This window comes from Salmo salar, chromosome ssa09 (genome assembly GCF_905237065.1).
Source record: "Salmo salar chromosome ssa09, Ssal_v3.1, whole genome shotgun sequence".
In the NCBI taxonomy this organism is placed as follows: Eukaryota; Metazoa; Chordata; class Actinopteri; order Salmoniformes; family Salmonidae; genus Salmo; species Salmo salar.
Genome location: NC_059450.1, coordinates 123,460,249 through 123,475,372, shown reverse-complemented (window position 1 = coordinate 123,475,372; position 15,124 = coordinate 123,460,249). Strand labels below are relative to the sequence as shown.

The 15,124-nt window shown below is 43.3% G+C and overlaps 1 protein-coding gene across 6 annotated transcripts in view; it reads right to left on the bottom strand.

Annotated features, from left to right (window-relative positions):
• sphkap (SPHK1 interactor, AKAP domain containing) overlaps nt 1–15,124 on the bottom strand; it is a 63,319-nt gene that overhangs the window by 35,592 nt on the left and 12,603 nt on the right. For 5 of the 6 annotated variants that reach the window (XM_014213846.2, XM_014213848.2, XM_014213849.2 and 2 more), the window contains exons 2-3: nt 3,626–3,728; nt 1,744–1,854 (exon numbers count right to left, since the gene is read on the bottom strand). In XM_014213846.2, coding sequence (XP_014069321.1) covers nt 1,744–1,854; nt 3,626–3,728 — 214 coding nt within the window. Of the gene's footprint in view, nt 1–1,743; nt 1,855–3,625; nt 3,729–7,921; nt 8,244–15,124 lie in introns of those variants that run through there. The other variant, XM_014213847.2, reaches the window with a different exon arrangement.

Below are 15,124 nucleotides of genomic sequence, written 5' to 3'. Positions count from 1 at the left end.
TATACTCATCTTCTTTATTACGGACAAAGAAGGAAAAACCTAAATAAACACGTATACAAAAACACAAACGAACTAGACAGTCTTGTCAGGCGCACGCACACACACGCACACACACACACACACACACACACACACACACACACACACACACACACACACACACACACACACACACACACACACACACACACACACACACACACACACACACACACACACACACACACACAACAAAACAAGAAACAATCTCCCACAAACACTAAACCAAACACATACCCATATATAGAACTCTCAATCAGAGGCAACTAGAAAACACCTGCCTCCAATTGAGAGTCCAACCCCAATTAACTAGACATAGATATACAACTAACCAGAAAGAACATAGAAATACTAACACAGAACATAACCCCAAAACCCGGAACTAACTAACCAAACACCCTACTAAATAAACCACCACCCCGAACCACATAAACAAAATACCCTCTGCCACGTCCTGACCAAACTACAATAACAAATAACCCTTATACTGGTCAGGACGTGACATGGACAATAAAGATATCACACTTTGTGAAACTGAAAAACCCAGGATGACATATCAATGTCATCAACTTAGCACTTTGTGTCCAAGACAATTTCCCTTCAGGGACAATAAACTTGATCCTATCCTCAACACGACCTCTGACCTTAATTTAAATACTTCTGCTGCCGCTGAGTGTGTAATCAATGACAATCACATGGTGTCAATCACATTGATAAAAGTGATCGTATTAGATGATTCCATAAACGAACCAAATGAATACACTAATAAACCAACCCTTCCCCCGCTCCCCAAATGAAACCCGGAGTAAACAAAAACCATATCCCATCAAGCTTATTAAATCTACATTCCAAACACTCACTAACACAGATCCTGTTTACTCCTGGCCCAGGGTCTGTAATTAACTAAGCTGATATGGCCACAGGCCTATGACTGTGATAATCCTGGTTAACAGAAGAGGGTGTGAGGGGAATCAACAAACACACAAGCACACCCCCAAGCGCACACACACACACAAACTCTCTCTCACACACACACACACACACACTTCTTTTAAATTTGAATGATTAGTTGTGTTACCCGGGAAGAGCTGATTTGCGAATTGAGAGGCTGAACAATTTGTCACCTAGGAGAGAGGTGACACACACACTCGCACGCACGCACGCACGCACGCACGCACACACACACACACACACACACACACACACACACACACACACACACACACACACACACACACACACACACACACACACACACACACACACACACACACACACACACACACACACACACACAGAGAGAGAGAGAGAGAGGCGATGCTACAGGGAGATGGCTGGCATCTCTTCCTGCTCTCATAAAACACACCAGGGATTTATGGGATCTGGACACATTGTGTAAAAACGTCACTGTCTCATTTCCACACAGAATGGGAAGATTAAAAAGCTTTTTAATCGATCCAGAGCTCGGAATGAGACTGAGGGAAAGGACAGACCGGAGTGAAACCTTTGTTTTCTAGTAAGAACACCAGCCCCAAGGGAGAATTCATGTGCTACAAAGTGCTATAAATTGCAATAGATTTGATGGCAGTCAGATAGTTACAAATTAAAGAATTCAATAGGATTTTAAAATCATCCTGATGTGCCGGGTAGCCTGTTTTGCTTAAAAAACTGTACACGCAGGGCACACACACACATACTACTCACCGTATTGCTTCTCCCCTCAGCGTCATCCTCCAGGAGGCCCAGCCTGCACAGAGCCTTCTCATTCCTCAGCCAGTAGTCTGACGAGTCCAGCACACTGCTACTGCACAGCACCTGGAAGACCCAGATAACACACAGTCTTACACACAGACACATGACTGAACTCTTTCTCAGAATGTATAATATGGGGAAGTACATACAAATATACACACACACTCTCTCAAGCACACACGCGCACACACACACACACACACACACACACACACGAGTCCCCCATTCACCTTCAGCTGATCATTTTAGTGTTTACCCTCTAGCTATAAAGATCTCTACAGATCTCTTTGTTCAGGAGGTGCTCTGTGGGACCTTGCTCGGTAAGAGGGATCAATAGCCTGTCAGTTAGCCTATTTACTCTCCACATATTTACTGTGTTTTTACTCTTCCCCCGCGGGCTGTTTCAATGGACCCTATAGGTTAAGTGTCAAGTCCTGTTGACCTGTGACTTTCAATGACACTCAAGAGTCAAGAGTTCCTTTGCCATCTTAAGAGTTATTGATTCTTTTCGTATTGGGTAAATGGTGCTGGAATCCCTCAGGAGATACAAGAGGATATTCTAATCATAATCTATAACTTTGATATGTGACCTTTCACATACGTTTAGTCTGAAACTGCCATCCTAATTCATCAGCGATTGAATCATCTCTAACCAATCAGAGTATCAAAGCCAATGACTTTAGGCCGGCTCTGGCCCAGCCCATCGGTTTCTGTGACTAATCAGAACGGTCTGGATGTGTTCGAATTCTATAAGAAGAGAAAGGTGATACCTAGTCAGTTGCACAACTGAATGCATTCAACTGAAATGTGTCTTCCGCATTTAGCCCAATCCCCCTGAAAGCAGGGAGGAAAACAAATCTGGGAAAACAAATGCTAGTGGGCTTAGCGTTTGGCCAGAGGGATGTGGATGGGTAGGGGCTACAAAACAATAGCGAATATAATCATTTCCATTGTGTATTTGTAGGCTGACGCCATCATGCCCCCTGTCCTGTCTCGCCCCGGTGTCGTCCATCTGCTCTGGGCCATGGCCAGGTAGAGGTGACTCACACTCAGGTGGCCTCATGGTCATGACATCACACAATTTGGCAGAGCTTGGAGTGAGGGCAGGGTAGTGTTCATTAGGCCCAAAACAGGGAGGTGCTATTTCAACTTGTCCAATAATAAATGCTTTAGTTTTTCTACGATGTGCACCAATGAACATAACACAGCTCTATACAGGTGCTTGAGCAGGTGCTTGATATCATAGTAAATATTACCAGCAAAAAAATTAAGACTTTGTAATAATATTATTCTACCACATATATCTTATTAAGACAATATGTTTTATTTTCATGTCTTTGTCAAGACAGGCGACCTGACCTACAGTTAGGGTTAAAATGTTGTCTTTATAAATATACACTTGGGAGCCATACAGTTTTGTGTCATTGTGCAGAGACTTACATTACAAATACTACACATAGTATTATTTTTGTATGTTAGGGACAGAGTGGCGAGTCTCAATGGAAGTCATTTAACTTGACGACCCGTCTACTAATGAAGTAACTGAACAAAAAGCAATATTGACTGACAATGCTGCTTATTCTAGAGAAAGGAGGGGGAGCAGAACTGAAGAAGCTGTCATCTCCCCTGAGACCAGTGTTATCTGCCAGTTCACTCATTGTCTCCCTGACACAGTGACATGATAAATCAAACTCCAGGCCCTCCATCATTACTGTCTGTTGCAATGGAACAAACTCTCCCTCACCAGGGAGAGGGACACACACACACACACACACACACACACACTAATATTTACGAACATACACACCTACACACACCGTCCCCCTGTATTTACCTTCTTGCAGGCGGTGACGGAGGATCCCAGGGTACTCTCTGTGCTGACTCCTTCGGCATCTCCCGACTCAGAGCCCTCGAACATGGCTGATGACTGGAAGTTACTGCAGGAGAACAAAGTGTGTCTGTGTCAGGACACACTGAACACAGCCCAATGCTCCAGGGCTCTGTATGGGCTTTAGAGAACCTATTAGCCTATGGGTGAACACCCTGGCCTGGCAACATGCTCCTTGACATGCCCACTGCTGTACAGCACCAGCCATTATAGAGTTGCATGAGAGTAACACAACAACTCTGAACTTCTACCAAAAACAAGGGCAAACTCAGCCATAACATTTGACTTGAGGTGCTTGAGACAATCTATGGTGATCGTGGGTATGTTTACAACCAATATAGAATTGAATGGATTAAATAAATTGTTAATCTGTGATGAATTGTTTATCTGTGAATAAATATCTGTGATCTGTAATCTTAAAGTTAACTTGGAGAAAAAAAGCGGCAGATTTTTTATCAGAAGTTTGTATTAATTAGGATAAAACTGGCACATAAAAAAGGAGGGAGGGACATGAAGACCAGAGAGCCAGCTGGCTCTGTGATCATTACTTTCATGGTAAATTAAAAGTATTTCATTTTGGAACTTGTTTAATTAAGGGATTAACCTTCTTATGTGTGCCTACATTGTATCTTCCCCAAGGTAAGTAAGTCCCTTCCTTTGAGGGGAAGTTTGCTGTGCAACCCAGGGGCCAAAAGTGTTATGCTCAATCTGTATAACTGAACCTCTATGAAATAGTGTCAAATTATTATTATACAAAATTGTAATATTGTTATAACACAGCTATACCAAGGCAACAGACACTGTTCAGTGCCAGCACAGTTAGTTCAGTGGTGACCAACAAAAACACTGGATGGCCATTTTCACACATGGCATCATGTACAGTACCGGTCAAAAGTTTTGACAAATCTACTCATTCAAGGGTTTTTCTTTATTTTTACTATTTTTCTACATTGTAGAATAATAGTGAAGACATCAAACTATGAAATAACACAGGGAATCATGTAGTAACCAAAAAAGTGTTAAACAATTCAAAATATATTTTAGATTTTCAATTCTTCAAAGTAGCCACCCTTTGCCTTGATGACAACTTTGCACACTCTTGACATTCTCTCAACCAGCTTCATGAGGAATGCTTTTCTGACAGTCTAGAAGGAGTTCCCACATATGCTGAGCACTTGTTGGCTGCTTTTCCTTCATTATGCAGTCCAACTCATTCCAAACCATCTCAGTTGGGTTGAGGTCGGGTGATTGTGGAGGCCAGGTCAACTGATGCAGCACTCCATCACTCTCCTTGGTCAAATAGCCCTTATACAGCCTGGAGGTGTGTTTTAGGTCATTGTCCTGTTGAAAAACAAATGATAGTCCCACTAAGCGCAAACCAGATGGGATGGCATATCGCTACAGAATGCTGTGGTAGCCATGCTGGTTAAGTGTGCCTTGAATTCTAAATAAATCACTGACAGTGTCACCAGCAAAGCATCCCCACACCATCACACCTCCTCCTCCATGCTTCACGGTGGGAACCACACATGCAGAGATCATCCGTTCACCTACTCTGCATCTCACAAAGACGCGACGGTTGGAACCAAAAATCTCAAATTTGGACTCATCAGACCAAAGGACATATTTCCACCGGTCTAATGTCCATTGCTCGTGTTTCTTGGCCCAAGCAATCTCTTCTTATTATTGCTGTCCTTTAGTAGTGGTTTCTTTGCAGCAATTCGACCACGAAGGCCTGATTCACAGTCTCCTCTGAACAGTTGATGTTGAGATGCGTCTGATACTTGAACTCTGTGAAGCTATTATTTGGGCTGCAATCTGAGGCTGGTAACTCTAATGGACTTATCCTCTCCAGCAGAGGTAACTCTGGGTCTTCCTTTCCTATGGCGGTCCTCATGAGGGCCAGTTTCATCATAGTCCTTAATGGTTTTTGCAAGTTCTTGACATTTTCCAAACTGACTGACCATCATGTCTTAAAGTAATGATGGACTGTTGTTTCTCTTTGCTTATTTGAGCTGTTCTTGATATAATATGAACTTGGTCTTTTACCAAATAGAGCTGTCTTCTGTATACCACTCCTACCTTGTCACAGCACAACTAATTGGCTCATTAAGAAGGAAAGAAATTCCACAAATTAACTTTTAACAAGGCACACCTGTTAATTGAAATGCACCCCAGGTGACTACCTCATGAAGCTGGTTGAGAGAATACCAAGAGTGTGCAAAGCTGTCATCAAGGCAAAGGAAGGCTACTTTGAAGAATCTCAAATCTAAAATATATTTTGATTTTCTTAACACTTTTTTGGTTACTACATGATGACATGTGTGTTATTTCATAGTTTTGATGCCTTCACTATTATTCTACAATGTAGAAAATAGTAAACAAATAAAGAAAAACCCTTGAATGAGTAGGTGTGTCCAAACTTTTGACTGGTACTGTATGAAATCACTCCCAGGACCAATTGCATTTGTCCTCTACATCACAGTAATGTATTTACAATGGTCAATGCAAGAGCTCAGCACACAATCCCAAGATACTCTGTCATTCACCAGGTGCAAACCTGGAACTGATCCCAAAGGTAACGTGCTCTTCTGGACATGCAGCCTAGCCGTGTGTCTGCTGTAACTCATTTCACATATGTGACCCATAAATTGTATGGCTATTATATGCCACACACAAAGAAAACAGAAATGAATCCTCACAAAATAGAGACAATTGAAGTCAGAATATGCTAAATCTTTAGTTTCACTCACACCCGCGGCTCCGTAGGCTAACTGATTCCTGAGAATGACCTTTCCATTTGAAGATGGTTAGCGTGACGGTTTGAAAATCAGTTTGCACATTTTGCGCGCTGCTGAGCGCTCGGGCTCATCCGAGCCATGTTGAAGCCGACACACATTTCATCTTCTGATACAAGCGGCACTCTATAACGTCTCATCATTATGATAGGCTCATTGCCTCCGGTTTGTAGATGAGCCCGGTCACGGCGGTGGAGGCAAGGTGGGCGATACGGTAATATCGACACTTAATCATGAAGATATAAGCAGGTTCAGCTCGTGGTAAACTGCAAATGCCCGAGGTGATGTACCAAATGTTAGATTTCATATAGGCTATATCTGAATCGCTGTTAAAAGTCGTATTTTCTGGTGCTCCTACATTTTATGTTGTGCTCCTAACTTTTTAAAGTTGGGAGCACCAGTGCTACCAGTTATTTTTTTTTATTTTAAGAGCCCTGACTATGAATGACGTTTTACAGGGCTCCTAGTAATTAACAATTTGGTTAGGTGTTGATTCAGGGGAACACATATGACAGGCACTAATTTACAATATAGCCTACGTTTTAAAAGACAAGCTAATGACTTAGGCTATATTGTAAATTAGTGCCCGTCATATATGTATTATGGCTTAAGCCGACAGACAGACCGACAGACAGAGAACACGAAGAACACAGAGTGACACACCAGAGAAGGGGGGTGAGTTGGCTGCATGCTCAGTGATGTGGGCTGGCGTGGATAAAATGCTAAGGCATTTCTTGACCCAGTCTGCCCCTGGCAAACCGATAAAATGAATGCATGAAGTATTAGGCTAATGCATTGATTGACATTTGTCTTTAGGCTACTCTGTATTGCGCATTGAAGTGAACCGAGATGCTTAGGCTGTGTCTCCAAATGCATGGCACCGCACACGCAAAGTGGGCATTTTGGGTTAGCTGCACGACACAATGTTTACACCATTTTTTCATCATTCAAATAACCATAACACATTTTAAGAGTAGCATAGGCTATTAAAATCAACTGTTACGCAGACTACGTAGGCAGATGAAATGCATAATCTTTGGCAAAATATAATTACATGTATAGGCTAGATTACTATCAATTTTATGTTTTCCTGTTTCAGTTATTCATTTTTCCTAAGGTCCTCTGAGTCTACTGCTCAAGAGCTTGAGCACAGCACCTGTTTAGGCTACTGCTCTGTGCAAACTGTGCTGATACAGGCTACTGTACTAAAAATACTGGATTTGCACAAAACATTGTTGGCGTATTTTGGCTATATTATTGCAGTATTGCAATTTACACATAAGCAACCAATTGCATTGGAACGAAAGAAAAGAAAAAAGGTAAGATAGGCTAACATTTATTTGCAGTCAATACAGGTCCATTCAATTGAAGGGTAATCTGCAATTTGATTAAACTCTCACAACAGTCACCGTAACCTATTAATTAACACGCTCCGTTCACATACCTCGGCGTCTTCAGAAGGCACTTAGCACCGGCCATCCCGTCCAAGATAAGCTACCGGAGCCGGATGTTGTATGTCCTAGGTAGGAGAGGAGCGTAGCAATGCGGCGCGTCGCTGTCCGGAGGACACTCTCCTGTCCAAATGCACATCCCCGACCGAGGAGAGGATAAATTCCAGCGCTACGGTGACGTTACCGTGACTTCGGGCGAGTGTCTGTACTACGGTCGTTAAACAGCGTGCAGCCAGGAGCAAAATGACTGTCCGCTTGAAGAGGAGCGGGAGCATTTCCCGTCATATATATCAAAACACACACGCGCGCACAAAGACACGCAGACACACACACACAATATATATATTCCCCTTAAAAGGAAACGATCTTCTGTAGATAAAATAAGCATTCTCTACATTTTCATAATTGGCTCAAAATATATCCACTTTATCTTATTCGGCTATTGGTTGGAGGCTGAAATATGTTTTGCTCATTATTTTGTATTTGTATTTATTATGGATCCCCATTAGCTGCTGCCAATTTTCCTGGGGTCCAGCGAAATGAAGGCAGTTTATACAATTCTAAAAAACATTATTCACCATCCTCTAACAATATTAGATTGCTTTACAGTTCTAATATTATTTCTCATGAAACAGTGTTTAGACAAGGTCACACTCTCAAAAGAGGTGTCTAACCTCAACGGTATTTTCCTTATAAAAAAAAAAAGTTGAACAAAGGACAGTTTAATTAATCCACTGGTGTCTGTATAGTTGTCAGCTCCTGAACCACAACAGGCAGAACAAGGTCAGACAGACCAATGGGTCACACAGGGTATTGATCTGTTATGTCGACCAGGATATGCCCTATACCACAACAAGTCCTGACCTAGACCTGACGCCAATAGCTCTGATGGAAAAGCAGCTTCAGTAGGCCTAGAATATCAGAATAGCCTATCCATGTTAGACTATATCTCATTGCTTGATGTCACTCAATGTAGATAGAAGATGAAGCTAAGGCTGCCTTCCAGAGCTTAGACGTTGCTGACGCCTGACAGATCTTACAACGCCTGGATAGGTATTTTAAGTATCAGCTAACTGCATCATATGTTATAGCCATTTGTCAGTCGATGAATGTTGCGTCACCTCGCCTTAGCTGTGGAACGCGGCCTAAGGATTTTACGTGGACACGTGGCAACTTGATTTTCATACATAGATGAATCCTAATAGCAAGCAAACCTTCCCTCCTGTCTTTCCCTGATGTTCTCATATCATTCACTTTATAAAGACGATAATGGCGCCTGCGGAGCTAGGGTGTCTATTTGTCAGGGTGACTGCAATTTTACCCCTGTTAAGATGTCTAAAAAAAGCCTCCCCCTATTTTTTCCCATCACACAGACCCATTACCTTGATATAATGATCAGTATGGGAATTCTGAGAAAACGACATCTTCAGGATTCCTCATGAATACCAATTGGTACTTCAGTCACCCCAACAGCGCAGGCAGGGCAGCCATAGTGATACGAAATGTTGCTCTCTTTACCTGATGGCCACTGCAATATGGCCCCCCTCTCCTCCCTGCATTAGGAGATCTAACCGACCTTTCAGGGTAATAGGACCATTAGTCTGCAGAGGGAGGGGTGTATGTGTGTGTGTGTGTATGTGTTGATTATGATGTAGAGACCAGGGCCCAGGATCCTGACAGGCTGCAGCTTGTTTTACTGTGTATGTGTTAGAGTAGTGGGGGTACTGTAAATGTGTCACTTACTGCACATAAAAATAGACTTGTAAGTTGTGACATATAAGTTATATTGCCAAATGTTGTACTGTGAATGGATGTTCAACGTAGGCTGCCACAGTTACCTCATTACAGTGTCACCGTGGTCACAAACATAAGTCAAACCGAGGTAAATCCAGGAAGATGAATTGTGAGTCCCTAAATTCATCACTGTCCCAGCCGCATGTTGAACCTCCATAGTCCCCAGGCTGCATAGAGGACAAGCAATGTGAAGTGGCTCACCTTGCTGTTCCCCTCTGGGTAAGTCATACTGGAAGTCTCTCTCTCTCTCTCTCTCTCTCATAAATCGTCCCTAGTCACCTCATCCCACCTTCCACTCAAGCACACACCACAACCCACACACACTCCCATCTACTCTGCAGGAATAGTCATTTTCCTTTCCCCTTATTACCAAAGTGGTCCAACTGCAGTAGACAGAGAAGTTATTGTAAACTACAAGTTCATGTAGCCCTCAGTCTCCCTTCTCTTTCACCTGCAGAGGACAGGACTAGTGCTACACACTCTGCTACACAAGCACCAGTGTGACCAAACACACACACACTCACAGTGCACTGCGACACCGCTTCCACCATGCCGAATAATTCCTTGTGATTCCGGGCTATAAATTCTCCATCATTCCCTATGACTACTACCTCTCTATCAAATCACATTTTATTGGTCACATGCGCATGGTTAGCAGATGTTAATGTGAGTGTAGCGAAATGCATGTGCTTCTGGTTCCGGCAGTGCAGTAATATCTAACAAGTAATCTAACAATTCCCCAACAACTACCTAATGCACACAAATCTAAAGGGATGGAGTAAGAATATGTACATATAAATATATTGATGAGCGATGACCGAGCGGCATAGGCAAGATGCAATAGATGGTTTAAAATACGGTATATACATATGAGATGAGTAATGTAAGATATGTAAACATTATTAAAGTGGCATTATTTAAAGTGACTAGTGATCAATTTATTAAAGTGGCTAATGATTTGAGTCTGTATGTAGGCAGCAGCCTCTCTGTGCTAGTGATGGCTGTTTAACAGTCTGATAGCCTTGAGATAGAAGCTGTTTTTCAGTCTCTCGGTCCCAGCTTTGATGCAGCAGTACTGACCTCGCCTTCTGGATGGTAGTGGGTGAACAGGCAGTGGCTCGGGTGGTTGTTGCCCTTGATGATCTTTTTGGCCTTCCTGTGACATCGGGTGCTGTAGGCGTCTTCAGCCTCCTGAGGTTGAAGAGGCGCTGTTGCTCCTTCTTCACCACACTCTGTGTGGTTGGAGCATTTCAGTTTGTCCGTGATGTGTACGCTGAGGAACTTAAAACTTTCCACCTTCTCTACTAGTGCCCGTCTATGTGGATGGGGGGTGCTCCCTCTGCTGTTTCCTTAAGTCCACGATCATCTCCTTTGTTTTGTTGACGTTGAGTGAGAGGTTGTTTTCCTGACACCACACTCCAAGTGCCCTCACCTCCTCCCTGTAGGCTGTCTCGTCGTTGTTGGTAATCAAGCCCACTACTGTTGTGTCGTCTGCAAACTATATGATTGAGTTGGAGGCGTGCATGGCCACGCAGTCATGGGTGAACAGGGAGTACAGGAGGGGGCTGAGCACACACCCTTGTGGGGCGCCACTGTTGAGGATCAGCGAAGTGGAGATGTTGTTTCCTACCTTCACCACCTAAGGGCGGCCCGTCAGAAAGTCCAGGACCCAATTGCACAGGGCGGGGTTGAGACTCAGGCCTAAAGCTTATTGATGACCTTGAAGGGTACTATGATGTTGAATGCTGAGCTGTAATTGATGAACAGCATTCTTACATAGGTATTTCTCTTGTCTAGATGGGATAGGGCAATGTGCAGTGTGATGGTGATTGCATCGTCTGTGGACCTGTTGGGGCGGTAAGCAAATTGAAGTGGGTCTAGGGTTGCAGGTAAGGTGGAGGTGATATGATCCTTAACTAGCCTCTCAAAGCACTTCATGATGACAGAAGTGAGTGCTATGAGGCGATAGTCATTTAGTTCAGTTATCTTTGCCTTCTTGGGTACAGGAACAATGGTGGCCATCTTGAAGCATTTGGGGACAGCAGACTGGGATAGGGAGCGATTGAATATGTCCGTAAACACACCGGCCAGCTGGTCTGCACATACTCTTGCGAGGGTTAACACGTTTAAATGTCTTACTCACGTCGGCCACGGAGAAGGAGAGGGGGGCCCACAGTCCTTGGTAGCGGGCCATGTCGGTGGCACTGTATTATCCTCAAAGCGGGCAAATAAGGTGTTTAGTTTGTCTGGGAGCAAGACGTCAGTGTCCGTGACGTGGCAGTTTTTTTGTTGTTGTCCGTAATTGCCTGTAGACCCTGCCACATACGTCTATCACAATCCCTACTGCTCTCTCCAGTCATGTTTCTCTCCAAACAAACACCTCTCTCAAACACCTTTCTCTCAGTTAGACAGGTGTTAGTATTCATGACACAGGCATTTCCTGTTGGTAAGTATAGCCGTTTGTATTCAAACACTGCTACTTCTTGTTCTCCACAGGCTTTGTGTCCTCTCTGCCATTAGCTGGGGGTGTCTGTCAGTCAGACAAGACATGTTGTCCTCTTCACAGACAGACAGAGTGGCAGAGTGGTCAGATCATTAGACTGCATTTGCTAGCAGTTAGCGCTGTCGCTCGCATTCAAATCAGTCAGTGAGTGTTGTGAGTGACAGCTGTGGGTGTGTGTGTGTTTATGTGTGTGTTAGATTATGAGTGACAGCGGTCACCTGCAGGCTGACAGTCACACAGACAGACAGACAGACAGACAGACAGACAGACAGACAGAGTGTGTAAACACTGGAGTGTTCACTTAGGCCTTTTAGAATTACCCAGGCCACAAGTTTGTCCACTGGCCACTCATATAGTATATTTCCAACACAACCGACACTACTACCCTCTTAGAAAAAAGGGTTCCAAAAGGGTTCTTATATGAGTTCCCTATGTGAGAACCCTTTTTGGTTCCTAGTAGAACCCTTTTTGGTTCGAGGTAGAACTCTTTTGGGTTTCATGTAGAACCCTCTGTGGAAAGGGTTCTACATGGAACTTAAAATTACATATGGGGACAGCCGAAGAACCCTTTTTCTAAGAGTGTACTGATGGTCTGGCTCAGAGTAGACAGGACACCATGTCTTTTCTCTCTCTCTCTTCTCTTTCTCTCACTCCATCTTTCCCCCTCTCTCTTTCTCTCCATATTTGTCCTCTGTTTACCACTATCCTTCTCCCTCTTTATCCCTTTCTCTCTTTCTCTCTCCATCCCCATCCCTTCCTTCCTTCCTTCCTTCCTCCTCTCCCTCTGTTTGTTTCTCTCAGTTTCTCCTAATCCCACAGCCATTTAAAGGGAACAATTCCATCAGGTCTTTTCTTTTAAAAAAAGATAGAAGGAACAGCAAAGATTAAAGCAACCACTCAAATAATCTCATCCCCATCATCAACACAGAATCACATCAGAGTGAGCCAGTAGGAGCAAAGCGTTTCAGTGTGGAAATCAGAAGAAACCAGCCAGAGAGTGCTCTCACTGTCAAAGCCCTGTCACAGATGAGCTATTTTAAAGCTTGCCTGGTTACAAAACAGGAACACACGATTGGAGTAGCGGTTGGAAAAAATATGTGTACATGCAAAAAGGAGAGAGAGGCAGTGTGAGAGAAAGAGGGAGGGAAGACGCAGAGAGGGAAGAGGCAGACAGACAAATATATATCGAGAGGTTGAGAGAGAAAGATGCTAAAGGCAGAGAGAGAGTGAAACAGAGAGAGAGATAAAGGCAGAGAGAGTGAAACAGAGAGAGATATAGGCAGAGAGAGAGTGAAACAGAGAGAGTGAAACAGAGAGAGAGATAAAGGCAGAGAGAGTGAAACAGAGAGAGATAAAGGCAGAGAGAGAGTGAAACAAAGAGAGATAAAGGCAGAGAGAGTGAAACAGAGAGAGAGATAAAGGCAGAGAGAGAGTGAAACAGAGAGAGATATAAAGGCAGAGAGAGTGTGAAACAGAGAGAGAGATAAAGGCAGAGAGAGTGAAACAGAGAGAGATATAGGCAGAGAGAGAGATAAAGGCAGAGAGAGAGTGAAACAGAGAGAGATATAGGCAGAGAGAGAGTGAAACAGAGAGAGATAAAGGCAGAGAGAGTGAAACAGAGAGAGATATAGGCAGAGAGAGAGTGAAACAGAGAGAGAGATAAAGGCAGAGAGAGTGAAACAGAGAGAGAGATAAAGGCAGAGAGAGTGAAACAGAGAGAGATAAAGGCAGAGAGAGATTGAAACAAAGAGAGATAAAGGCAGAGAGAGAGTGAAACAGAGAGAGATATAGGCAGAGAGAGAGTGAAACAGAGAGAGAGATAAAGGCAGAGAGAGTGAAACAGAGAGAGATATAGGCAGAGAGAGAGTGAAACAGAGAGAGAGATAAAGGCAGAGAGAGTGAAACAGAGAGAGATAAAGGCAGAGAGAGAGTGAAACAGAGAGAGATATAGGCAGAGAGAGAGTGAAACAGAGAGAGAGATAAAGGCAGAGAGAGAAAAGCAGAGAAAGAGAGACTGCAGTGCTTTCAGAATGAGTCTGAGTGGTTGTGCCACACACCACAAATATTTATGGAACATTAGGAATAGTGAGAGTTTGACCCTTCACCCCTGGGACGAGAGGACACAACACAAGCTACTGTAAAGGAGAGGTTACGTCACCCACAGCTAAGAAAAATATTTTACTGGGTGGTGAGTGACTTCTCATGGCATTGGAATTTACAGTAATTCTATACATTTAAAGATCCAATGCAGTGATTTTTATCTCAATATCCAATCATTTCTGGATAACAATTGTGAAGTTGTGAAAATGATGATAATGCCCTTTTAGAGTAAGAGCTGTTTGAATAGACCGCATGAAATTTCAGTCTGTTTTGGTGGGATGGCGTTTTGGCCTGCCAGGCAGTAAATTAGTTAATAGACCAATAAGAAAGAGAGTTCTAAACCTCTCTGCCAACAAGAGCTACTTTTTAGTTTTCCCCTCCCCACTCAGACCACACCCAAACAGTCCTAGCTAAATTCTTGTTTGACAAATTGCTCTTTGCTAAGAAGCTATTTTTGTTTATTTAAAAAAAAAAGAAGACTGTTACTGTGATTGTTTTCAATTAAAATGGTCAAAAAGACACAGGAATATCACGTTTTTGACTGCACTGGGCCTTTATATGATATTTAGCTTTCATCAGTTCATCATATTCGTGTGTGTGTGTGTGTGTGTGTGTGTGTGTGTGTGTGTGTGTGTGTGTGTGTGTGTGTGTGTGTGTGTGTGTGTGTGTGTGTGTGTGTGTGCGTGTGTGTGTGTGTGTGTGCGCGCGTGCATCTTCCTGCATATTTGTGTGTATGTTTACACATGTATGTGTGTGTGTCCGCATTAGTGCCTGTGCGCGTACTTGTGTGTGTGTGGCC